Genomic DNA, 27,236 nt, shown 5'->3' on the forward strand with positions numbered 1-27,236 from the left:
GAAGATTTAGGTTGGATGTCAGGGGGAAATTCTTTACAGAGAGAGTGGTGAGGTGCTGGAACAGGCTGCCCAGAGAGGTTGTGGATGCCCTGTCCTTGGAGGTGTTCAAGGCCAGGTTGCATGGGGCCCTGGGCAGCCTGGTATGGTATTAAATGGGGAGGTTGGTGGCCCTGCGTGTGACAGGGGGGTTGGAGCTTGATGATTCATGAGGTCCCTTCCAACCCTGGCCATTCTGTGATTCCATGAAATTTCCTGTTGTTAAGAAGTGCCAAAGAAATAGAAGAAGGCAATATGTAAAGAATGGGCGTTTTGTTTGGTGTGTGGAAATTGTGTATGTATGCTATACACTGGTATAATGAGCTATGCACTTCATTCAAATATTGAAACTTAAGCATTTTGTTCCATTTAAATGTCTTTTCCTTGTCAGTGAATTCATGGTTGTCATAACTCCTTGAGATCATTAATTTAAGTTTGGTATACTTGAGAAAAATTGGAGCCAGTTATCAAAAAATTTCTTTTCAGAGCTTACAAATAATGTGTTACTTTTTCATCTGTTTTAGGTCAGTAGTCTCTCTCTGGAAGACTTAAATGCATTTGTGGCACTCATTCTCTGCCTCAGAGGAAAGTCAGCTGCTGAACTGGCAAGTTTGCAGGTACTGATTGGAATAACTGAGTAACAGAAAATGTTCACAGAAACTCAGAGATTAATATTTTGAGGGGCTAGGGGGATTCAGCTTTAATTTTTTGTTCAGATATGGGAACTGAATGTGGTGGTAAACATGTAGGCTTTTAGTGCTACAGTTCATGTAAATATTTATATTTGTTAATCATGTGGGAAAAAAAATAGAAAGGATATTCTCTAGTGGTTGGGTTCCTAGGGTGAAGGAATGAGTCTCAGGTTTCTGCCTAACTTGGCTTCTGGATATTTCAATGATGGAAAATTTTAATGGTGAATCTTGTCCTGCAACATTGCTTTTCTTTTCTTAAGTAGAAGAACAGTGTTTCAGAACATCAGCTGTTTGAAAATCACCACACTAAGTAGAATCTGGTATTACTGTTTGTGGCAGAATGTATAACCAGCCAGAAAAAAAGTGTTACCTAACGTGGCCCCATTGTAGTGAAGACCTATTGGGTCATTCTAGACTATAATATTAGGTTATTAGGAGAACTATTTTTTCTTTTCTGTGTTGATGTGGTCTAGTCTAATCTCCTAGAGCTTATGATCAGTGCATGAATCTTTTCAAACATAGTGCTGGATATTTTATTATTTATTAGTAAATGGTTAGCAGGGAATGAAAATACAGCAGAAACTGTATGGATTACACAGTCGTGGCTGTTGTGGAAACAGACGTGGAGACTGCACGTTTGAGCAGTCAAGTAAAGATCATTTTGTGATGTATTAGTAATAGCAGTCTGTTGATAAAAGCAGAAATTTAATATTATCTAATGTTTACAAGGGCTTCTATAGTCTGCTTTTATACCTGGACCCAAACTGTAGTATGTTTTGAAAATATTTTTGAAATTACTGACGGTGGTTAAGGAAATCTATATTGCACCTTTTTTTTTTCTGTACGGTGATTGCAGGGTCAGCATGCTCTCCTTCATATGCTTTGTAGTCAAGAGACTGAGGGGTGGAGATAGGAATTCTCGCTTAAGATTCAAGTCTCATGACTGTCCATTACTCAGGAGATTTAAAATTTTATATACATTCTGTGCAAATCTGTGTTTTTCCCCTTTCCTATCTTCTTGAACTCACATTTTGAAAAACAGATTCTCAGTTATTGCAGTAGAATCATCTCATTAGTTCTTTTTGAATATCTGTGCAAGAGTATTTTCAGTCACAATTTGAGGTTGCATTCAAGTTATTAGTTGTGTAAAGCACAGACTGCTTGTGCCAATGGCTAACTGAGTTGTGGGCTTGCCTAAAAGTAAGGATGGGTTAGTAATGGTAGGAACTTCAATTCACCTTCACTCAGAAGGTCTTGTTTATATTTCCAGGGAACTCTATGCTACTCTAACCAGACCACGTTAGACTTTAGTAAGTCCTTTATGTTGATAGCAAGGTAATTCAACTACTGCTGTTATCGTCTGTTAGTTTCTAATGCATAGAAACCCAAGTAACAAAAACAGCATGATTCCAGATAGATTATTGGACTCATTTTGACAGATGAAATCCAGTCTTCATTTTTTTTTACAAATTCATCACAGATTTGTTCTGCAGGTAGTCAAATGTTAGGACTGTATGCCAGAAACAAAGCAATGAAATGATAGCAATGTGGAAAACAGCAAAAACGTAGGATTTATTTCTGTCTTGAGGACATTATTACACACAATGTACTTAACATTGAGCGTATAATTATTTTACGAAGTCTGATGTGGCAGCCATTCAGTAAAAGCATGAAGGCAGCCAAGCATAAGCAGGAAGTATTGAAATAGTTTGTTATAGATGCCCCTACAGATGTTGTTATGTAAATTTCTAAAGAGCTTGGAAGTTTGCTCTCTTGAATTCAATGTCTTTGTTCATTCATTAATGTTCTGGTTTAGAACACTTATTTTACATCCAAACATGTAATAATTAATTAATTAATAATTAATTGAAACATAATACTTTCCAGTAGTTATTCTGCTAATTCAAAAGTTGCTCACAAATTTTGCAATCTATCCACAAAACTTATGGGACATAAGATGGCATGAAAGTAAATGACATATGAAGCTGCTGTTATGCTGTATGGTGCACTCTACTGAAGCACATTATTGAAGTAGACAGTATCATGTTGGGACTGGGTTACTGTTGCTGTTTGCAGGTACTTTCAGAAGTGAAATCACTCTGCAATAGATATTTATTAAGTTGATTTTCTGGGTATTTATGTTTAAAATCAGTAGAGGATTCAAGTACACAGCTAATAAGTATGGGTTTTATGGGAGGAAAATGGAAGAGTACAGTTTAATCTAGTTACCGTACTTTTTCTTCTCCTCTGAAAAGTTAAATGTGATCTTTGGGAAGAACTTATTACAAAGCTTTCTAAGAAGTTGTGTTTAACTTGGGCAGCATCTACAATTTTTAATGAAATGCTTGCTTATTTGCAATCTTGGAATTGTCTTTATATTTTAACCGATAGTACAGTGTTAATGTTGACTCCTTCCAAATGATTCTGTGAAGAGCATTAATTTGATCAAAATAGTTTTGCTGTATTCTTGCACAAGAGTCCATTAGTGAATTTATTTGAAAAATTCTACTATTAACATGAGAGAAAATGTAAATAGAGCCCAATTTTCTCTTATGGTGAAGAGATCATTTCAGCCTTCGCTTCCAAATCTGCTTTCTGATATGCTATCCATATTTCATAGTTAATGAGACCCATAAGCCTACAAATTCATGAAATAGAAAGGGACCTGGTTTGAATAAAATGGGTTAAAGCCATAAAAAAATACTTCACACTGAAAGAAACTGTCCTGTGGACATATCAGTCAAATGCACATTATTCACTGAAAGTAACTACTCAGTTCTTAGATTTGTTTTTTAAGATCAGTGGTTTCAAAATACTGAAATGTGAACGTGATAGACAAGAACTTTTGTAAATTCATTTTTTTTAATCTGGTTTCCTTGTTGCACCCCTTATATGGTATACTTATATTCTGCTTTGCCCAAGTCTCCTGTAGAGCTTATACATAAGGTCAGAATTAACTTTTGGGCCCCAGGTTGCCTATTTCCCTTCTTTCTATTTTAATCTGGTGTGCTGTTCTGGCAGGAAGCCCAGAGAGCCATCAGTCTAACTTTGCAGCCATTGTAGAAAAAAAAAAAAGGCACCAGCAGTCCTGCTTGCAGTGTTGTTTCTTATATTGTGCCAGCCCTGGTTCTTCACAAGTGCAGCGATAAATCATCTTTCACCTGTAACATGTCTAGAATACTGTTCAAATAGGAGAAGCCACAGTGAGTTACAAACAGAAATAATACATTTCTTCTAGGATTTCTTCAAGTATGGGAAGATATAAAACATTTGTTTCAGTGGTGGAAAGTTTTGAATCAATCTTTACAGAAGTTGCAACCAAAGATAGATTGGGGAAACTTGGTTAAAAAGCAAATGTGTCTGGAAAATGATAGATGAAATTTGAGTTGACTCAAAAGATAGTGATGCACTGGAACAGGTTGCCCAAGGAGGCTATGGATGCCCCATCCCTAGAGGCATTCAAGGCCAGGCTGGATGTGGCTCTGGGCAGCCTGGTCTGGTGGCTGGTGACCCTGCACATAGCAGGGGGGTTGAAACTAGATGATCTTTGAGGTGCTTTTCAGCCCAGGTCACTCTATGATTCTGTGAGTTCTGAAAATGCTGTTAAAAGTTATATGTATGTCATAAAGCACTAACAGAATGTTAGTGGGAGATACATAGGTGGACATAGGTATCACATACTGCTTGAATTCATGGCATCTGTAAGCTCCTTACAGCTTTGCCATAACGCATCCAATTCTGCCATAGTATCTACTTTGGAGCAGTTACATCTTTTGTCCCCCTGGTATAAGAGTCTGTTTGGCTGTGTATGATAGGTAAGAATGTCAGACTTGAAATGCATGCCTTCAGCAGTTCAAGTGTTTTCAGTTATTTAGAAAGTGTTATAGATCCAGGGTAAGCACAGACATTTTAGATCTTACATGATAAGTTCCAGAGTCTCTGCAATTTGGTTGCAAATGAACTTCCACAAAAATCACTAACAAGCTTTGCGTCATTAGATTTCAGAATTAAAAATAAAAATAAGAAAATAAAGACTAACCTCAGCAAACTGGCTTAACAGGCAAAAATAGTTTAAGCAAGAATTTTGGTTGTGTAGAAGGTTCTCATATCTTCTGTTTTACAGTGGCACAGAAGCAAAATTAGCTTAGTAATGGTATGATAGCAAAATTACACAAGATAATTTTCTCTCAGTATTTTCCTGAAAAACACTTGGCCACATTCATGCAAATAAATTAGTGTGTTGTAGAATATTTATAATAATTTAGATTATTTTGTATTTTTAACCTTGCTATTTTTTTTCCTTGCCATCCAAACAGAAAAGCATAAATAATAACCTGATTCTGAACATTCCAGAATTTGACAAGCCAAGCTACATTTGTCAGAGCCATTAGATGGCATGATTTTCAGACAGACTCTGAACAACCTTTATAGGCTATCTATATTTTTCAAAATACAATTATTTTTAAAAAAGAAAGTGTTTCTCATCAGGAGAGAGACCCTGACTGTTCCCAATGAAAATACTTGCCATCTGGTTGGATTAAGGAAAACATAAAATATAAGAAAGAATATTGTAGAGATCTCCCAGATAAATCTGTTCTATTCAGTATCTGCTTTCATCTGTGTATTTTGGTATTAATGCATTCCCAAGTGCTTTACTGAATCAGGGCTTTATATTCCCACAAAAATTTGCATCTGACCATGTTTTAAGTTTAAGATGATAGGGAACATTGTAATTAGTCAGAGTGGGGCGGCCAGGCTGAGGTTGCTTCCCAGCTCATTCTTTCATCTTCTGTAGCCTTCGGGCTTCTCAGTGTTCTGAGCTAATCTGGAATAAAAGTGCAGTAATGCAGCATGTGATTTCAAGCTGAGGTTGGTTCAGTCCTTGTTCAGCTTTAGAAATACAGCTTCCTTCTCATTGCCTCAACGTCATTTTAAGCAAATCAGTCCAAATAAAACAGTTCAAATCTTCAAATAGTTAGACCTGTTTTGCATTTAAACATAAATTAATAAATTAATAAATTACATTGTTAATCAATAAGAACTTGCATCAAGTGAAGACTGCGAGAGAACAGTATGTCTTGAAAATCCCCTATCTAGTTCTATTGCTATTTCAAGATGCTTAAGGTAAAAGACAGTCTGGCGCTTCAGCTAAAATTATGGTTGCACAGTATGGTTGCATGGATTCTCAAATTTCAGGTTTTTTTTTTTTGTTTTTATCTAAACTGTATCATAGGGTTGATATTTTTGTACCAAAAATTATCACTTTTCAAGTCCTGTATGGCAGTTTTTCCATTCCAAGAGAAATTGATGTTCTCGAAGTGGATGCTTTCTTGCAACTTAACTACAAACTGATTACTAATATCTTGAACATAGTTGATTACAAGCTGAAAGTTGGCAGATCCTTTCACAGGTCATGTGAGATGCTGCTGCTTTGAACTGTGGTTTGATATGTCTTGGACTTGAAGCTTGTCCTGAAATAGAATCAGATAGTTCTTTTCTTCCTCAGCATGTGGACTTAGCACTTGAAAGTTCTTTAGCCGGAACTATTTACCTTGGAATATATAACTTCAGAGGTGAACCTTAGTATCAATAATCTAATTGTGCACCTGCTCTGCAATACAAAGAAACTGGGAGTTAGCAGCAGGGAGAAACAAGAAAAAACGCTTTATTGCACTGGCAAACAGTGATTGTTCTCCTGAAGTTCCCTGTATTAACCATCTCAGTTCACTGGTGCTTTCATTTAAAGAGCTGATATAGTAGGCATGACTTCAGTAACTACTGATATAAGCTTTCTGAAAGGTATAGAGCTTCAGTGTGCCAAGCAATGCCTGATCTAAATTCTTCTAAAGGTTGGCTTCAATCACAAATAGATCACTTAAAAAGCATGTACTCAAAACAGATTTGAGGGAATGGTTATACACTGAGACAATGAAGTAGATCTTGAACACCTACTTGGACTGCAGGGATAAAGTAAATTCTAACCTGGGCTAATTAACTCTCACCTATCAAAATTTCATTGTAGTTTCAATGAAGTCTTGATCCAAAGCAACTGCTTCACAGTACGCTGTGAAAAACATCCATGAGAAAAGACAGTAGTGAGTGGCACACTCCAGTGAGAACAGTTGCACACCAAACCTGTTATCTTTTACCAGTATAGTCTGCTGCTCTGGGAAGGAAGCTAAGTATGTTCTGCTGAGCAGCTGTGTTGCTGGGAAATTTTTTACTTCTGTAACTTTCTTACGGACCATTCTTAGAATTAAACAAAGGGAAAAGGCTAAGTTAAGGTGTGAATAAGATTTTCAGATTGGGCTTGTAGTTAAGATGGTAGTGGGAAGTCAAGCCCTTGATTTACGATGGAAAATCACTGGAACTGAGAGAGGAAGGTGAACTTCTGTACAGTTCTTTAAACTGTTTTGGTTTTTTTCTACTAACGGTTTCTGAATATGTTGGCTTTTTTCAGGAATGTTTGACAGTGCTGTAGGAGTAAGAAAGGAAAGAAATAAGTTACTGCAGATGTTCTAAATATGGGGAAAGAGAAAGGAGGGCATTCTACGTATCCCAAGAGAGGAGGAAGCTTTAATGTAGTGTCAAGTTATTGAGGCATCCAAGTCAGAGAGAGACACTGCTACATGCATGGGAGAGAAACGGTGAAGATAGTAAGAGTTAAGATTCCAGTGAGCCCGTTTCTGTAGAAAGGATGTGACTGCTTGCTGGGTCACAGCCTGAGGACTGTAAACTCAGAGTTTATCTGAATGTTCTGAGAATGTCACATGCGTTATGAACTGTTATTAGCCCTGCAATCGTTTATATCAGAATTGAGCACAATTGTGGTTACAATAAGAAAAGTGATGCTATTTTAACCTTTCTGCAAAAGTGCTAATGTGCTGTCCATGACATAACTGTGGGAATAACTTGGAAGGGCTGAATTTTTTTTACTGGTGTAATATTCATTATCACAGAAATTTCCTTTGTGCTTGATTTTGTTTGTTGTCACTGCTATAAGTCCTGATAAGTATTTGTATGTTTGAAAATGAAACAAGCAACTGAAAAGCAGTCTTTCTGCAACTGAAGGAGATTGCTAGGTTGGTTAGCAGTAGTATTTTTTGTTGTTACTACCTCTGGTGCTTAAATGTAAAAGCAGTTTTAAAGCTTTGTTTAGATTGACTTCATAGGAGTTTTTGACCTCATGTAAATAACAGTGGGTCATTTTACATCAAACTCCTGACAAAACACAGTAAACAAACCTTTTTCAAGGTATAAACACTGAACAATTGGGTTGTTTACTCCTAAATATTTACTATGAAGGCTTTGGAAGCGTTTAAGAACTGGTTTTTCTCGTTTCCATTGCTGGTAGATACCCTCATAGGATCTCCTCTCAGTCCACATTTTTCTTTGCACCCACGTTGTTTAAGCAGGAAGAGCTTAAACTAAGCCATAATCTTTTATCAGAATAAACCTTAGTAATGTTTTCAAAACACAAGCACTTAACTCCCCTCTCACTGTGACAGGTGAAGGGAGCAGGTGAAGTACTTACTACACTTCCAGCAACCCGTTGCACAAGCCTGACCGCTGCCAAGTAAACATACAGTTTCATCAGTGTTATTATCTCTGATAACGCTCCTTATTTTTACTGCTGTTGCACTGGTTGAGATTATTTTTGCAAGAGCAAAGTATATGGTTCCAGTACATATGGATCTGTTGACAGCTTGCACTTGAAATTTATACAAAGGGCTGAAGGCAGAAACACCTGCAATTCTGCAATGACGCTTGTCTTGAGGTTGAAAAAGTCTGTTCACTGATTCTTTCCACTGCAGCAAATTTTAACTTCAGTGAAGCTGTCATCAGTTAACAGTTCATCTGTTTATATCTGAATCACAGTGTGCATTACCTTTCCCAGGCAAAACTAAACCTTGCTGCGTTTCAATGACAAGAACTTAAGATACGATCTACTTGCTACCTTTATTGCTCAAGAATAAATTGCCTGTGGTAAATATTTGATGTTTTAAGTTGTGTTTGAGGGCAGTAATATACCAAGTAATATACTGATAATACACTGACTGAGTTCAAGTGGGTCTAAAAAGAAATTTCAAGTGGGTCTAAAAAGAAATGGTGAAACTGGAAAAATACTTAGATTTTTATCACCATCACATAAATTCCAGCAGCTTATTGCTGCAATCAAATTTCACTGATTTTTAATTACTGTTCTTCACTTGATTACTTTTAACCAGAGATAAGTACTAACCTGTCCTTGAGATTTGCACTTTCCTTTTTATAATAGAAACTTAAATATTCCTTTGAGAGAAAGTAGACAAAAACTGTGCCATTTTAAAGCCATTTATTTTTAAATCAACATTTTAAATATTGGCCATGTTCATATATTTTATATTCAACCCAGCTTCAGGAAGAAGGCAAGAAGCGAGGAAAAAATGTATAAGAACAACTTTAATCTAAAATCCAATGTAATAAAAACGTATACTAATGATTAATAAAGTATGTCCCCAGAATGTTATTAAAATTCCTACTTAAAGGAACCAGTTCTTAAGTAAAACGTAGTATGTAGTGCATTGAAGTGCAGATGAGGAGTGAAGCAGTGTAAATAAAGAAATGTGAGGTGATTACCATGTATTTATTGGTCTCGATTTCTAGAAATGAAGACCGATTTACGACTCAGTACGTTTCTGGCCATCACTTGTTTCTTCTGACATTAGGCACATTCAGATACTTACTGTCACAATTTAAGCATGGTTGAGCCTATTCGTCTTTTTAACAGAATTGAAGCTCTCAAAACTTGGTACAGTTTCACCATTCAAGGTGAAAGATATGTGGATTTTTGTTTTGCCATATTCATACCACACAAAAGTGCTGTTTTTGAAGCACATCAGATAAAGTTTACACATCTATTAAGAAAACATTTGCGAATCCACAGAGAAGACCCAAAGGTCTTAAAGCATCAAGGTATTTTTACATCATGAAAATTTTTTCTATTTTTTTTAAATGATTTAGTTACTTTTATTTGATCTGAAAATTTACTTACATGTAAGTTCCATGTATATATTTTTTCCTTTGAGTAAAAAACCTTCAGCTGGATATACATTACAGTCTTTTAGTCTATATTTGCTGACTGCATCTGTGAGTAAACACATTCCTTCTTGCAAAGACCCTCTTAGTGGTCAGTGAGGATGCACACAAGCATAGTTACCAGCCTGAACTTACAAGGTCCATCAGCTGAAACATTGTGTTTGTAGAGCAGAAGAAAGCATAGTATGAAATTGTTCTCTGATGATGTCTCTTCTAGCAAAGCTATTTCTAAAATTGTTACAAAAAGCACTAGGCTTTTGTCATATGGATATTGCTGCATTTCTCTCTTTTCAAATTGGGTTATCCAGTTCAGCTCAGGCCTTCTAAGCACAATATCAATAACCTCTGCTACACTGACTTTAGAGGACTGTGACCTTTGAGTTCTCTTCTCAGTCTTCCATCAGTGTTGGCAAAATGGAAATGTAATCTTTTTTCCCCAAACCCTGAGAGGATGGGGAGCTGGAGTTGGTGGGAGCAGTGGCAGGAGCACGACACAGGCAGCTGGCATAAGAAAAGCTGTTCTCACGCACTCCTTGTCTCTCTCGCACAGATGTCATCAGCTGACGGTAGGAGTAGCAGCAGCAGGATCACAGGGATGTATCTTACATGATTCACTAGGGTCCTGAGTTCATAAAAATAGCAAAAAGCACAGACAGTTTCCAATAAGAAGTAATCTCTAGGGTGTAATGCCCTGGAAGGCAAGTAGTCTTTTCTTTTGGAATTTTCCACTTATCCTCATTATGACATCTTTGCATTGCAAACACCAAGCTGCTGTGAGCATTCCCATGGCAAAGCAACTCTGTGGTTTGCCATGTGCATGGGCTAATTGTTATAGACTCACTCCACTTTCATTTTCTTTGTATTTTCATTACCAGACATGGAAAATAGAAAAACTACCCTTTAGCAAATCTATTTCCTGTCTTATTAAAATAGTCACCGTTGACAGCTCTTCTCTCAGTCTCAGTAATATTGATTTACACTAAAAATCAAGCCTTCCCATCACTTCCCACCTACTACATTAGTTCTTGGGGAAAATTCTGGATTGTTATCCCTAGACAATGAAAAGACTTGTAAAGGCTGCCACCAGTGACTTTCTTATCTCAGTTGAAGCTGAAGAGCACAGCTGGGGTTATATTGCTAGCTCAGACTTCATACTCGCTAAGGAGCAGCTAGTATCTATGACAGTACTACACCAATTTCCAGCTTGAGATGTCATTCAAACTGAAACCTCAAAGTCCTTCTCTGTGTTTTATTACTTTGTATGTAACCATCAAAAGGAAAATTTTTCAAATTCTCATTTAGACGCTTGTTCTGCAAATATGTATGCATTTGCATTAACGTGAATAATGACATCAAAGAAGGTCAGATTAATCACATAGTTGTGTTGTATGTATGCTTAGAAATTTCAGAACAAAATTAAATAAAGATTTGAAATCTCTGCCTTAGAGATTTGTGGCCTAGATAGCATCCATCATCTATATATATATATATATATATAGTATCAGTCATCTGTCCTAACAGCTGTTTTACATCCTTTGTACCAGTGGGATTCAAATGGACAGTTAAGGGCATATCTCTGTCAATAAATGACAAAAAGGTATGAATGGTCATTTGGAACACAGCCATCAAGTTAGAAGATGGGAAATAGCTTCTGTTTAAGACAGCATTTACTATTTTCTTTTCAGCACCTTAAATACTTGCTTTCATTAGTATTTGAAAGTTTATTTTCAACAATTAAATCTTCTGATGTTATCAATATTTACTGAGACTTCAGTAATAGAAGATACTGATCTGTATGCTAAGGAATAAAAAAATAGATATCTATAATAAAGAGAATATTGGTTGTATAAGTCATATTAATAAAAATTTGTCCAACAAGTTTGATTCAACAGATTAATGTGCTACTGTCATTCTTGGACTCTGCTGCTAATTTTAGCTTGATATCATCCATTTTCCATACAAGCTTAAATATCAAAACCTTACCTTTACTCAGTACTTGTCAAAGTATTCTGTTGAGGAAATTACAAAAAAGGAAAGTTGTGAAGACTGTTGGTAGTTCTTACACTTTAGATTTCCACTCAAAAAGTCTCACTTCAGTCTCAAAGCAGAATCTATTTTAAAGCCTGAATTGAGGTAGTCTTGAGATTTAGCCAGGTGATCAGAAGCAATTATGTTAGTGTGATGTAAGAATCTCTCAGCTGCAACCTAATAACTGGCTGTGTGCACTGTGCACTCTTACAGTCTACTTTAGTACAAATAATACTGGTTCATTTAATCCACATTCCTATTTTAAGTACCTGTCAGCATTTTAAAGTGCTTTGCAAAAGCCTGCTTTACTTGCCAGAGCAACGGAGATGTAAGAGTGCATGTAGTTACTGGTATAGGCTGGGAAGATGATTACTTGCAGCTGGAGGCAATAATTTCCTGAAACTTGTAGCCTGATCCAATCCTGAAAATACTTTTATTTTAAAGTGAGGAGGTGGAGGAGGTCTTCCTTAGTCAAATATGAAGCATCACATTAGATACATGATGAGCCTTTCATTTTCTGAATGACTGCTCAAGTTAGCTTGTGTTGTCTGCATTTGTCTGGATGTCTGTGGTTGTCTTTGGTTGTCTCACTGAGTGGATTTCAGGAACCAAGTGTTGTGTTGGGTCAGTGCCCTGAAGGTCAGCTTGATGCCTCTCTGGGGATCACTGGAGGCCACAGTTCTTCTCAGAGGGCTCTGAATGGCCCTGCCTGGTATCTTTACCAGCATCATCAGCTATAGGTCCTCCTTTGCTTCTGCCCTGTAGAAAAACAGCCACTGGAGGTAACCTCATTTCTTCCAGTTTGTTTAAACAAAGCTCTCCTGCCCATTGTCTATGCTTAGTGGAATCCCTATCATAGAAATCATGTTCATGTTGTTAAGTTGTACAATGCTTGCTCATTGAATAATGCAGCAAGATTAAGTCTTTGGCCAACTTCTAGCTATATTCATCCAAATGATTTACTGCGTTTGGCTCTTTTGAAAGATTTTTTCGTGGCTATGTGTTGCTAGCAAAGCTTTTCTGGTTTTGGTACATGGACCATAATGGGAAAAAAAGTTCTGATCCAGTAATACAATATTCCAGGTTGTCTACTATTATTCTATTTAAGAAAAAATACAGGTAGAGATGGAATATGTGCATACCTATGAATCTTTTGGGAATCTTTCAAGATATACGATGATATTATCATTAGTAACAGTGAATCATAGAATATCCTGAGTTGGAATGGATCCATAAGAATCACTGAATCCAACCCCTGGCTCTGCACAGGACCACCCACCTCAAAAAATCAAACCCTATGTCTGAGGGTATTGTCCAAACACATCTCCAACTCTGGCAGCCCGTTCCATGCCCACCGCCCTCTGGTGCAGAACCTGTCCCTAAGCCCCCCTGCCCCTCCCCTGACACAGCTCCATGCCATTCCCTCAGGCCCTGTCGCTGAGCTGTAGGCTGCCATGAGGCCTCCCCTCAGCATCTCTGCACTGGGCTGAACACACACAGGGACCTCAGCCGCTCCTCATACATCTTGGCCTCTAGACTCTTCATCCTCTTTTAGCCCTCCTTTGGTTGTTCTCAGATAGTTTTACGTCCTCCTTATCACGTGACAACCAAAGCTGACTTTCCAATGCCCTTCAGACAAACAAAGCTCTCAGGGAAGTACAGTTAAAATGAATTTGAGCCATTTCTTTGTACTTTCTATTCTGGACTGTTTTGGATGCTGTTCCATTCCTAGTATAACTTACACTGTAAGGAAAACTGCAGGGTATAACAGCTGTTATGGATTACAGTATTGATGTCCACATCATTATGAACCCCTCCTAGTTCTGACAGACTGCTGCAATACGGAGTGTAGAAGCAGCATTCCCTACTGAGGAGCTTTGTACCATCTACAAAATACTTAAAATCAAAGTTTGCCACTTACTGGGAGTCAAGGCTTTTACAGTTTGCTACATTCTGCCACAGAGGAGTGTTAAATTCACCCACTGAGTTAATTTTGGCCAGAAGTTCTACTAGTCTAGTTGAGTTTCTCTTTTTGCATTTTCTGGATGCTGTCATACCATTCCTGTATTTCTTCTGGGAACATCCATGTTTAAGAGAAATAATTTGGCTTTCAGTCTGCAATCAGAGGAAAATTTTGAGTATTTGAAGTATTTCTGAAGCCTGGGCACAATAAACTTTGTTCTATCGAATCTTCTAATTTAAATGATCTCATCTTAAGTGCTGTAACATTTCCTGCTTGATCAAGCTGTAGAAGGGCAATGGATCATTGTACACATTTTTTTTTTATACACCCAGTTCATATTTTACATTCCACTAACATAATTCTTTCTGAGGAACTGCTAACATCTTGAGAAATGCTGTAGAGAATAGCCATTTGTTTCAGTTTTCACTTTAGATGTATCTGTCTTAAGAAACTTGAGGGTGATGCTCTATTTATTAAAACAAACTTCTCTTTGTTCATTTTCTTGAATAAAACTAGATATAGAATCCCTTAATTAATTTTGCTGTGCAATAGAAAAACCATGATTGTCACAGCTTTGGGGCTATTTTTCATTTGCTCTGCAGTTTGCAGGATTGTGTCATGATAAGATTGCCTGTATTTCTTGTATTTTTTTTCTTTTTAATTTTTTTTTAATATTATCAGCTTGTGCAAGTGGACTCCAGAGCTGTACATCTCGGTGCTGTTTTGATTCGTGGCCTTACAACGTTGCTCATGGCCAATAGTGCCTGCGGCTTTCCATTCAGAATGGATGATTTGATGCCCTGGAAAGTGTTTGATGGAAAACTTTTTCAAGAAAAATACCAAAAGTCACACCAAAGTTGCTCTTTGGAAGAGCTTCTGGAAGGCAACGTGAGTAATTACTTCTTCTCAAAGAGTTTTGTATTCCTTGAAAAATGTACCTGTCCATAATTATTGTTGCACTGACCTCCTTTCTTCATATTTTTCTTCTTTTCATTATTATTATTTTATCCTTCATGCCAAATACGCCATAGTAGGATAGAAATACTGAGACTATGTGGAAAACTAAACATCTGCCTTTCTTTTTGTTTCCAATACTCAGAAAACAATACAAGGAAGTATAAAAATGCTTGCCAATTTCAAAAAAATAAAAATTACCATAGCAGTTTTCTAGTACTTGTAAATACAGTGAGATCTTTCTGCTGCAAGACTTGAGGCAGAATTATAAGGGTATATATAGATCATCTTATTAGGTATAACTTACTGTATAATCAAAGAATATTAAGATACTATGATTACAAAATAAGAAAGTTAGGCAAAGCAAATTATAATAACAAAAGGAAAATAGACAGAAAGCTTACCCATATCCTGGGCTCACTTACAAAACTGCAGCAGACCAGATCTCCAGAAGAGACCCTTCCCAACTCATAGCCAGCTCTTAAATAGGTCTAGTAGACGTGAAGCCAGGCTCCACCCCTTCCTGCAGCACAGGTGAATTGCCTTCACCTGTGCTCCTGTGGCTGACTCATTGCTCACCTCAGGTGATCAATCAGAGGTTCAGGCCATGACTCAGCAGTTCCCATACACTTACAAAGCACATAAGAGGGATATTTTGAAGGTATTAAGGAACTTAAAATTTGAGATGGAGGTTCAGTGAATTCCAGAAGGAACAGGAAGCCAGAGGAGGGTATTATCTAGGCATTTTTTTTTGCAGAATCTCACCACGTACATTGTGTTTTCTTGTACCTTTAAGTACTTAACACTTGATCTCATTTTTCAGAAGCTGGGGGCTCTTACAATTTTCTTGCCATGTTACCTAAAAATTGTATAATTTAAAACACGTCTGTATTGACTTGAGCAGACAGATATCAGTAGTCTTGCTTGGTGTGGGCCACGGTGATGCATTAAGGTGATACCTTAGAGGTAAGGTCTGCTTGACAAAGTGCAAGGCTGTATTAACCTGAGGTGAGAACTGCCTTATGCCCCACCAACGCAAAATATGTGGAGAGGAGATTGGGTACATCTATACTCACCTGTGTAGATAGCTCTTGAGACCTTAAATTCATACCTCTATTTTCAATGTTGAACACATACGATTTAATTATTTCTGAAAGCTTTAGTTTATGAAATAGCTTTTTTGTGTTGTTGCATCTGTCATGTGTGGTTAAAACAAATGTTATTATAGAGAAATGAGTTTTATTTTTTGATAATTTCAATCTTGTGCATTTTGTATCAGTTTTACTGTAGTTTTCTTGTCCATTTCTGTGTTTAATTAGTTTGCATCCTAATCTGGAGTGATAGTGGAGTGCATGTACGTGGTGGATTGTAGATGATAATCCTTTCCGTATGGAGTCAGTTGTATGATTAGGACTATCATCTCCATCCAAACCCTGTGGCTCCTACGGATCATAGAATCACAGAATCAAAGAATTGCTCAGGTTGGAAAAAAACCTTTGTAGAATCATAGAATAGCCTGGGTTGAAAAGGACCTGAAAGATCATCTGATTTCAACCCCCCTGCCATGGGCAAGGTCGCCAACCACTAAACTAAGCTGCCCAGAGCCACATCTAGCCTGGCCTTGAGTGCATCCATTCTCCTTCAAGATCATCAAGTCCAACCACAACCTACCCATACTACCCTAACTCTGACAGCCCACCACTAAATCATGTCCCTGAGCACCACATCCAAATGGATTTTAAACACATTCTGGGATGGTGACTCAACCACTTCCCTGGGGGAAGTCTATTCCAGTGCTTAACCACCCTTTCTGTAAAGAAGTTTTTCCTGATATCCAACCTAAACCTCCCCTGGCTCAACTTGAGCCCATCAATCTGTTGATTTCAGCAGATTTTGGATTGGGCCAGCAATTCATTCAGTATTTCCTGTAGAACTTTTGCAGAACAATAGAGGACTAAAGAATAAATTAAAAAATAAAAATAAAAACAACACAAATTTACATACACCTTTGTGAAACTATTTCTTTTTCATTTGGGTAAAATTCAGGTTAGTTAACAGCTTTTAGCATATGTGTACATAAATCTGAAAAACAAGAAAAAGATATTGACTGAGAGTAATTCTGAACTATATTAGCTGGTATGCTTTAGTTAACATTTGAAAATCTCATTATAACCAGATTGAAGTTCTATTTTAGTGTGTCTCAGGAGGTGAGGACAGATACTTAGATCCCTAGAACAGAGCTGGAGTTTTATTTGACCAACTAAAATATCTAGGATAGGATTTTAGAAAGCATGATACTCAAGTTTAAACAAATCCCAGATAAACTGTTCCGTCGGGAGAAAAAAAATAGCCCAGTCCTGTTAATTTTAAATAACTTTTTTATTTTTTAGGTATGATATATGGCAGAGAGAGCTTCCAAACTAATAAAATAGCTTTCTAGTTTATCAGTTTGAAAAGCAAGAATCTGTTTTTGGGAGAATTGCTGAGAGATGCCAGTTCAGTTTAGCTGGGGACACTGGCAGGGCAACGAGTGTATGTGATTGGTTGCTCTATTACTATAAATTGAACTTAATAAATAAAACTGGTACTTAGTTCCTGGCAGAGCTTAATGTATCATTGGAAGCCAAAGTCTTTCAGCACTTGTTTGTTAGCAATCTACCCTTCAGCATCATAAATCTGACCTGTGGATAGCTACAGCACTGTATTTAGGGAAAAAAAAAAAAGTTATTCTACATTGGTTTTGTTATTGTAAAGAGAAATAAAAGGAAAAAGTTACTGCTTTGGTGTTCCCTGCTTGTTTCCTAACTCCTAGGGTCTCTCTATGTATCTGGACAGTTATATTACTTCAGGGAGTTCAGAAGATCTCGGAATCAGAGTTGTTTTGATTATGATGGTTTAAATCCATTTAATAACTTTATGGAAACTATGGTGGAAGCACCATTTTGGTTAAATATTTACGTGTGCACAAGCACTTGTCAATGTTTTAAGGTTCGCTTACTTACATATTCTTTTGCTGAAGGAATAAAATGTGTAAATTAAATGCAGTTAATATATTTGTGGGCAAGATGGTGTTGTTTGCTTGTTTGTTTTGTAATTCAGCTCTACACAGCCTTAGAAATTTTTAAAGATAAAAAGCTGATAAGAATTGAAAATACATCCATCCTGTTTTTAAAAATATATATACTTAGTCCTTATTGCACTAGTTCTCTGTTTTTCATAGTAGTAATTATATTGGTTTATTTATCCACACAGAAAATTGGATATAATAGTCCCATAAAGCAGTGAGGTAATGATATTATCACTTCATTAGTCTTTTTATTGCTCTTCTCAGGGTATGTTCATTATCTTTTTTCTTTTTTTAAATTAAAAACAAATTACCTACTGGGTCAGCATAAGTGATATGTTTTGGCCTTTTTTGATCACGCCTTTCATGCAGCCTTCATAAACACATCCTGAATTTGTTCTCTCAGTAATATAGTGAGAGGATTTTCCAATTAGTGGGAGTTCTTCACAGACTGTACTTAGTCTGTATGAAAAAAATTGTAGATATCAGTGGGATGTGCTTAAGACTTTGCCTGAAAACAGGGTTATTAATACAAAAAAAAAAAAAAAAAAAAAGCTAGGAAAGAAGTTCATGAGGGAGTTCAGAGATTCAGACTCTAAAGAAACCTCTTCAGTTCCTCCAGTCCTGACACACGTTGGCTTTTTACCTTTTCCTGTAATCCTCTCTCATTGCTGCTCCCTTTCCACCACATAGGTTACAAAAATGGAATTGTCATCCTGCTAAAAATCAGTCCAGTTTTATGAAAAATCACTAATTATGATGACGTTTTCATTCTTTTCAATGTGTGCAACTTCCCACGTAAATCAATAAGCAAAGAAAAAGATTATAGGATGTGACGCTTCTACAAAGCTCACTGAAACCTGTAAAGTTAGATATGTAGGTTGCTGCAAAAGTAACGCCTCCTGTTTATTTCCATGGAAACTACAACAGATAGAACACAATAGCTCTGTTTGGTGGAGAAGCTACACAACATTTTTTTTTCAAAGTTACTACCATTAGCTGTGCTTTTTTGCCAGCAATGAACAAAAGCCTGCATGTTGCACTTGTAACAGTCTGTGGAAGTGACCCACTGTGGAGGTGATCTGCTGTCACCACTGCTGAAACACACCAACCACCTCCGCACTGTGCTCACATCCACTGTTTGGTTTCCGTAATCATTCAGCAAGCATCAGTGAATTTCAGTGGGTGCCATTTTTATCTCATGGAGAAATTCAGTCACACAGCTCTGCTTCATATGCACTTCCATGTCAGACACCATTTGGTGAGACTGCTCCTCTGCTGCCATCTGTCATACAGCAACAACATGTAATGGAATATTGGTGTGAAGGTTCGACCTCTGCTGCCATACCACCAATATCTGCCTCTGATATCAGGTGCCATCATAATAAAATAGGAGGCATTGCTTTCAGAGCAGCCCTCATGTACCACATCTTGTAGTATTGGGTCTTCAAATAGTTTTCGCTTGTCCTTTTGACAGCAGAACTTTTCAGCCCACAGCCCACTGATATTCAGTTCCTCCATGTCTCTAGATGAGGTTGCATTTTATCAGACAACAAATATCTGGAGTTAAGGCTGATGTATTACTATTGTGTTTGTAATGTATGAGAGTAAGATATTTTGATTTTTCACTCATTCATTCCACTTTGCCATGAGACTTTACCTGTCTCTCCCTGAGGTACTGCTGATAGACTTAAGCCTAGGTAGCAATTCAAAACAATAGAATGTGGAAGTAAGTAATGAACAGATGTGAGCAGAGAAGAAAAACAAACATAACCAAAAGAGGAAAACACATTCCTTCTGCACCCCTAATAGCCCCTCGAAGAATCCGTTTTTAATACTAAACATTTCGTTTCCTAAAAAATGTGAACCAGAAAATCTTCACGTATGTATGAGTGTGGACTAATAAAATAATTTTGATTGCTATATTTGTAATTGATTTGTGCTACACCTGAAGATAGAAAGATAGAACAGCCATTAATGTTAATGCTGTTGTCTCCAGGAGTCTTTGTATACACCCTTCCAGAATCTGAAGTCGCTCATTTGCAAGGTTTGTGCGGTGAAGAAAAGAACAATACAGAGCAGACCAAGAGGGAGTGGATTTATCACAGGTTGGCATTATGTTAATTTTCTCAACCAAATCAACGTGTTGATAAGTTCAGTTATCCTTCAGCTGCAACAGCATTTACCTAGGGAGCATGTCAAGCTAAATAAATCATAAGATTTTTCTCCAAGAAACCAAAGGAGAGATTTAAGAAAATGCCTCCTGCTTTTAGGAATTCATGTGGATTGGATTACCCAAGTTTGGATAAAATATTTCCATCTAGTTACGTAGCTAGTGAGATACACACAGTAAATAAAATATTATTCACTGACAGAAACCACTGCTATTTGCTCAGTGACTAAAGTTATTTTTATAGGAAGAACTGAATGACAGGTTTTTTCTGCCTTTCCCTAAAGGGAGCTATTTTAGCCATGATAGTCTAAGGTCTGAATAAGGCATTGAAGATACACTGATGCAGTTCAAAACCAAGGCAAGCTTTGAGGCAGTGTGGAGAAGGGCTTTCAGCCTAAGACTTTGGCTTACTTTTTTCCAACTGTGTGGCTTGCTGTACTAAAGACATTCCTTTTCCCACCTGATCTGCCTGACCTTCAAAAAAAAAAAAAAAATCAAAAATATTTTCAGCCTGATTGACACACATCTTGATTGTTGAGGTTTTTGAGGCATTGAAATAATTCATTCTGAAATGATTAGATTTTAAAATGTCATCATTACTATTCAAAATGCTGTTATTAAGTAGTGTCTCTATATTTTTGAAATATGGATAAGACATTGTCTTATAATAAGGCATTGTCTGCTAGTTATTTCTATTAAGAAAATGTTTATGCCTTCAGCTTTTGGTAATCTTTACACAGAACACTAAGAACCTCTAGCTTCCCTTTGTATGTCAGCTTCTCTCTATGAATTTGAGTGCTTTTTCATTTTATGTGAGAGGAAGGAAGGTTTTTTGATAGCTTTTGAATGTATGAACTGGTAGATGGTCTAGGTAACCTGTCTGTGGACCTTTTTATTCGTATAAGCTGTTCGGTAGTTTCAGTGTCTACCAGTAGAGATGTGGTTGTGCTTTCATTAGTTATTGATTTATACATGACAGATTCACCCAGCACTGTAAATTTGATCTGGTTCAGGTATGATTGGATTGTGGTTGAATTACCTGAATATCATGTAATGGAGCATTTATGCTGGTATTATCTTTATTACCTGCTTAATACCCAATCAAGTATGATGTCTGTGAGGATAAAATTTACCTGTTATAAATTTCTTGAGAAAATTGCAACAGGCAGAATGATTTTCTGTCAGTTCAGGATTTAGCATTATGTAACAGCACTTCTGTCCTCTTCTGGATATGACACTATACCATACTGCTGGGTAGCATTCAAAACTAACGGTATCTGTTGGTGATTTGTGATACCAAATCTTGTTAGTGTCTGCTATTGCTTCAGAGCAGTGCTTAAGTATTTTAATTATGATTTGTGATTCTAATTTGGACAGAGATTTCTGTTTCGTTGTAATGACTTCAGTTTCCAAATCTGTGTCAGGAGGTTATCTGGTTTTACTTGTTAACAGCTTGTTATCATGATGTCTATAGATGGAAATGAGGACAAGAACCATACTTATTAGGCTGAGTAGTTTGAAAGAATCGTAATTGTACATAACTGTTTTGACATAAATCTAATAAATGTGTACTTTCCCTCCCCCCCCAAAAAAAAAGAAGGAATATGTTCTCTCTGTTCTTCTTCATTTTATCTTTTATACCATCAGAGTTAGCTAGTAACTTCTGTTTTTCAGGAACATACCAAAGAGAACTTAACCCTAGGTTCCAGCAAACACACAGAAGCTCCTTTGTTTCTCCGTATCATAATCAAATGAGGGGCAACCTCTGCAGAAATCCTCAACCACAAGGTAAAAAATGTTTGCATTTGAAATTCTTTCTATGAACAATATAACAGGTCTGTGTCTGTGTACAGTTTATATGTATATAAATTTAGGTATTGTATGTTTGCTGTTATCCTGTGCCCACAGCACTCAGCAACAAAACTTTTAAAATTTATTAGCAGAAACTAACTCTACCAAGTGCAGTAAGTCTTCTTTTCCTCACAACATTCTGAAAAAAAAATATTTCATGTGGTATTTAAACCTTACATGCTCAGTCTCAGCTGAGTGGTTTTTAAAACTGTAACAGATCTAAAATGAGTTGGCACAGCTGCCCCGAAATGTAAGTGTAAAGTCTTTAGTTGCAAATCTTAGTTCATACTTCAGTAAAACACTTAAGCATGAAAATAAACACATTTTACATGATTTTCTAGATCAGATCTCAGTTTCCAAACCATTACCTGAATAATAGAAATGGATGTCCTGTTTTGTCTTGACAAAAATTAGTCTTGAATCATTTGCCAATCCCCCTTCTTGAACACAACAGACATGTAATGCATCACTGTGGATAGCTCCACTGAGCTGATACTACTTCAATCTTACTTTCTTGTTATTATAAATGAAGACGTATAAACATAGATCAAAGAAAATATGCAAAAGGAAGAGAAGTGTCTAAGAAAGATCAGTTATTTTGTTAAGTCTGCAGAGCCTACATTTCTTCCGTGTTTGCAGATGATGTTTTCAAAGAAGACTGATGTGATTAGGGAGGAGTGTTAATAAATAAATACAGTAAAGTCTTTAATGTGCGTCAGATGCTTTTGTTGTATTCTTCAAAATGAGTTACGATCATTTAATTCACAAATAAAATTGTTTGATGGTACATGTAGCAAATACAACAATAGTGTTCATGCTGACTAAGCAAAAACCAAAACTTATCATTGTGGCTGTCTCAAAAAGCCTGTTACTCAGGAATCATTTTTGCAGGCACTCTGTTCACCTCCACTAGACGTATTCCATAAAGCATATTCTGCAGTAGCTGCACTGAATTGTGTTATAATCATAATTCAGTAACATTAATAAAATATTATGTCTTCCTCTACACAGGCAAAATTAAACCTTATTTACTACCCCCGGGGCATTCTTAAAATATGATGCCATAATTGCAGTTAAATCTCTGTTATAAATAAAAATGATTTAATAGGAAAACATGCTTCTCCTTATAAAAGAGTCTTGAAGTGTTTCAGAGTTCATTTTAAGCTGACCTGCCAAGATATTTGATGTTTTGACAAAGTTTCTCTTTCATAAGTTTGCTGATGTTAAGACAGGTATTTGATTTGCTTCATTATGTAGCTGTTGTCTCTGTTCTGTGTGTCTTTCATCAGAGAAACGGAATAAAAATGAAGAAAGTGTGATAGTTTGTGGTAAAACTTCCTGTGATATTGTTGATATCTAGCTGCATACATATCAGGAACTTGTTTGGCCTAGTGGCTAGAGCACTTAACCCAGTGACTTGTCTCGCTGGACCCAAGGATGCAGGTTCAGGCTTTGATTTTGTCACTGGATTTCTGCAAGGCTATTGTTACATGTTAAATTTCCTGCTGTTGCATATTATAGATAAATCATTAAATAAAATGCATTTTAAAGAACACTTTAAAAGTTAATGGTACAGTAACCATGGGACCCATATCTTCTGTCAGAAAAGTACCCAGTGATTAGGTGTTCTTTGCTCGTGCTTATCAGTTAATGTTTAAGAATTCCATGACAATGGCTTGACTTCAGCACTGGAGGAAACAGTGCCTCCACCAGAAAGCATAAACCTAAGACTCACTGGTATTTCAATGAGATGTTGATTTGAATACCCTCGGGCAGAGTAAGAATTGAACTATGGTATCCCTCACTTTGTGATGAATACTAACCACTGGTCTGTTGTAATTACTATCTAATCTTCCATCTGGGGTTTGAAAGAAGGGAATCTGGGGAGCAGGGTATTTTCTTTATTTATTTACTTATGTTCTCTTGATAAATGTGTTGGCTGTGTGTTACAAATCAAGAGAGTGCATCCATGTAACACAGTGAGACACCAAAGCCTTGCAGAGAGGGAGAAGTTTTTTATCCTCAGTGTTTCTTATTTGTTACTTTAGAAGACTTGCCATTTAGTGTTGAGTTTTCCACATTGCGTTCTGAATGCCTGACCATTATATGCCTAATAAATAGATCCTAGGTATCTGATTTAAAGCTAAGATTAGGCTTCTGTTATTGAAAAGTAAAACAGCTAAAAACATGGCTTTGCAGCTTTTGGTAATCTTTGTGCTTTGTGTTTAAAAGTTTTCCTTGAGGTACAACAAATGTTTGCAATAAAGCACGAGTTTCTGAATTCTAGGTGAAAATATTTTTTAGTATAACTTCTATCTGGTTCTAAATAGCGTATTTTCTTTTACTGAATTCACACAGTCTGATCTACCAACCATTGTGTATATATGACCTCTGTAGTTCGTTATCTGAGCCTTTACTTGGCCATAGATTTAGAACTTACAGTAGCCTAGGAGCTTCAGGAAGAGCTCCGTTATGGACTTCAGCTTTTAACATCTCAAAATACTGTCTGTAATTACATGCCAACTGAAGAGGAACGTGTTCTTTTCCCAAATATGTGACTATAATTTTTCTTGGAGGCAATCTAAACAAGCGTTTCCTATTTTGATTTCATTCAGGTAGAAGATACAGATCAGGACATTCAGACCAGAGGAGAAGATTCCATGTTCCACCTTGGTAAAGAATAAATGTGATGAGCTAGCAGACTGCGATGGTGGGATAGTTGCTGTTGAGATTGTTTTTTGTCTGTGAGAGCCTCTTACAAACTTTACAGAATAACTGAACCATATGACTGCAGAAGAAATGGATCAAAGCTGAGGGTATTTAGTATGTGAATGCCTTGCTATGTCTAAACTTGCTATAAGACCAGAATCACAGAACTAAGGTTAATGGTACCAGCTGAGGTATAGCTACATTGTTTTGTACCACTGACAATGGAAATTCTAAAGCATTTGTACCACATCATAAGATATTCCTGACTATTCTAGTTTTGTATACTCCAAGAGTTTGCTCGTCATGAATAACATGGAATATTCATGCTGAATTGTGGTTTGTGTCTTGGGTAGATTATATCTTAAGGATTATGCCACTGGTACTGAAACCTGTTGAAAACTTTGAAAAATGTCATCACTATTGCCATTTAAACATCACCTGCCAGCAAAACAAAATGACCTTCCTGTAAAATGCAGTGCTTTCTGGAAACAGCCAAAAACTGCTGTTGCTTTTGGTACTTAAGCAGTTCTCTCATCTGAATGTGCAGAATGAACCACAACATTGCAGAGGAGAGAAAGAATCTGAGTCTTGTCCTGCCCTACTTTGGCGATAAATAATACTTTTAAGAACCAGACATTTCCCTGTCCAAAATCTCAACGATATAATTGAAAATTGTCTTCATCAATGTAATCCTCAACAGATTCATTTTCTTAGGTTTCTACTGATCTTTTAATAGGCTTGACTCAAGTGGATGTTTATGGAACTGATTTCCTCTGTTTATGTGCTTTGGAATCATCATATCTTTAGTTTTGTACTTCAGCATTTTCAGTATATTAAGTCATATCATAATCTCTGTATGGGAAGTATATAATGAAAGGAAAATGAAAGCTTGATAAGACTGAGCAGCAGAAATGAATAAAGGATATGCAAGGATGGAGGTAAAATGTTAAAAGGAAGCTTTATAATCTGGTACAGCGTGCAGATTCTCACAGGACTATCTTTAGTTATTGAGGATGTTGACTATTCCAAACTGCTTTTAGACTTTTTTCACTTTTCTGTTCTTCAATCTGTAACAATCAGCAAGCTGTTTACTGTGCTGAGTGAGTAAGATGTTGTGACCCAATTCTTGTTCAAGTTATGTAACTTTATGTTACATTCTACAGAATATACAATATTTCAAGCTAGTTATTGTAAAAAAAAAAAAAAAAAACAAACATTCAGTGCCTTCTATCTGGCTTGAATTTGTACACCTTTGGCATCCACCTATTATTTTCTGTCTAAATTCCTTTGATTTCCTTTTATTTGAGGATTTTTTTTTTTAAGGAAATTCAAAATAATACTTTTCAGGCACATGTGGCTTTCATGAGCAGTTTGCTTTTGAAACTTTTTATAGGACTTTCTGTTAGTAGAATTGTTTCAGTGTTGATGCTTGTGTGTCTTATTTGGCTCATCACAACTGTTGATTTTTTAGGTCGTCCAGATGAAGTTTCTCAATACTGGAAGTGGATGAAAATATTATAATTTTCTTGTGTGTCTTTTTCTGATTGTGACACAATAAATACATTCTTTTGTACTCTGTGTATAGCAACAACAAATAAATTGACAGCAACACAGGATTTCTAATTCTGAGCAGACTCAGTTTTTACACAATACAGTACCTGAGTTACGTTGCAGGACTCCTGTCTTGAAAGGGATACTCCTACTTCCTTTTTTGCTTGATTTGTCAATGACTGTAATTGTACTACCTCTTTTTTTCTTCTACTTTTTCTTTTTCTTTTTTCTTTTCCTTTTTTTCTTTTCCTTTTTTCCTTTTCCTTTTTCTTTTTCCTTTTCCTTTTCCTTTTTCCTTTTTTCTTCTTTTTCTTCTCCCTCTCACTCCCAAAGCTTTTGGAATAATGTGGTCTGAGTTTTATGGAAAGTTGTTTAGTTTCAGGAATCTTGTGTTTAACAGTGTATATGAAAAGAATGCCACTATGAGCCAGAATTTCTTAGTAATTCCTCTTTCAATTCAGATACAAGGGAAGATTTCTGTTGGCCTTAAGAAACAAAATTACATACAGTTAGAGTGAGATTTTTGCTGTGCTAGTTGTGATATGATATGAATTGTTGGTAATAATTGCCCTGACTACTGAAGAACTATTAGACTCTGAGAATTTGTGTTGGTTTTTTTTCCTCCTAATACTAAGAAACTGCTGTTATTATTTCCAAGCTAAGATTTTTTCCCACTTGGAATCATAGAGCCAATGTAGGAGGAAGCTGAAAGATAAAGGGATTATTTTCCACTGTCATTGAAATTTAAATTGATCAGAGTACCACAAGGCTTATGGACTGCAGAAGGAATTAATGTACAGGAAAACAGCCTTAAAGCTTCCAACCTAATGATGTTGCATGAGTAACTGCCTATGGGTTACTTTGAATTGGTAAAACAGGTGTGGATTTGAAGTGAGGGAATCTATGTGAATTAAAAAAAAATAACGCCAGAGAAGCATTCTTATTTCATTTGATTAGATTGTTTGCCATTTTCTTTAGCCTTTATGAAGTGCAGCTGTCTTTCACCAAAGAAATTGAAATTGAACATTTATTTATCAGCTACTCTTGAAGAAAGGTTTGGAGAACATTCATTAACGTCAGTCATTTATTTGGTCTACCTTGACTCAATAGAAATAGTGACCAACAAGAGACATTTTG

General features: G+C 36.5%; 1 protein-coding gene across 4 annotated transcripts in view; it reads left to right on the forward strand.

The window, feature by feature from the left end:
• FAM120B (family with sequence similarity 120B) overlaps window positions 1-26,121 on the forward strand; it is a 58,567-nt gene extending 32,446 nt beyond the window's left edge. For all 4 annotated transcript variants that reach the window (XM_042809414.1, XM_042809423.1, XM_042809431.1 and 1 more), the window contains exons 6-11: window positions 561-653; window positions 14,479-14,685; window positions 19,815-19,923; window positions 21,663-21,776; window positions 24,455-24,512; window positions 26,020-26,121. In XM_042809414.1, the coding sequence (XP_042665348.1) occupies window positions 561-653; window positions 14,479-14,685; window positions 19,815-19,923; window positions 21,663-21,776; window positions 24,455-24,512; window positions 26,020-26,032 (594 nt within the window). In that variant the 3' untranslated portion in view covers window positions 26,033-26,121. The remainder of the gene's footprint in view (window positions 1-560; window positions 654-14,478; window positions 14,686-19,814; window positions 19,924-21,662; window positions 21,777-24,454; window positions 24,513-26,019) is intronic.
• The last annotated feature ends 1,115 nt before the right edge of the window (window positions 26,122-27,236 follow it).

This window comes from Centrocercus urophasianus, unplaced genomic scaffold (genome assembly GCF_019232065.1).
Source record: "Centrocercus urophasianus isolate 14NV4802_14NV808 unplaced genomic scaffold, USGS_Curo_1.0 seq_10, whole genome shotgun sequence".
Lineage (NCBI taxonomy): Eukaryota > Metazoa > Chordata > Aves > Galliformes > Phasianidae > Centrocercus > Centrocercus urophasianus.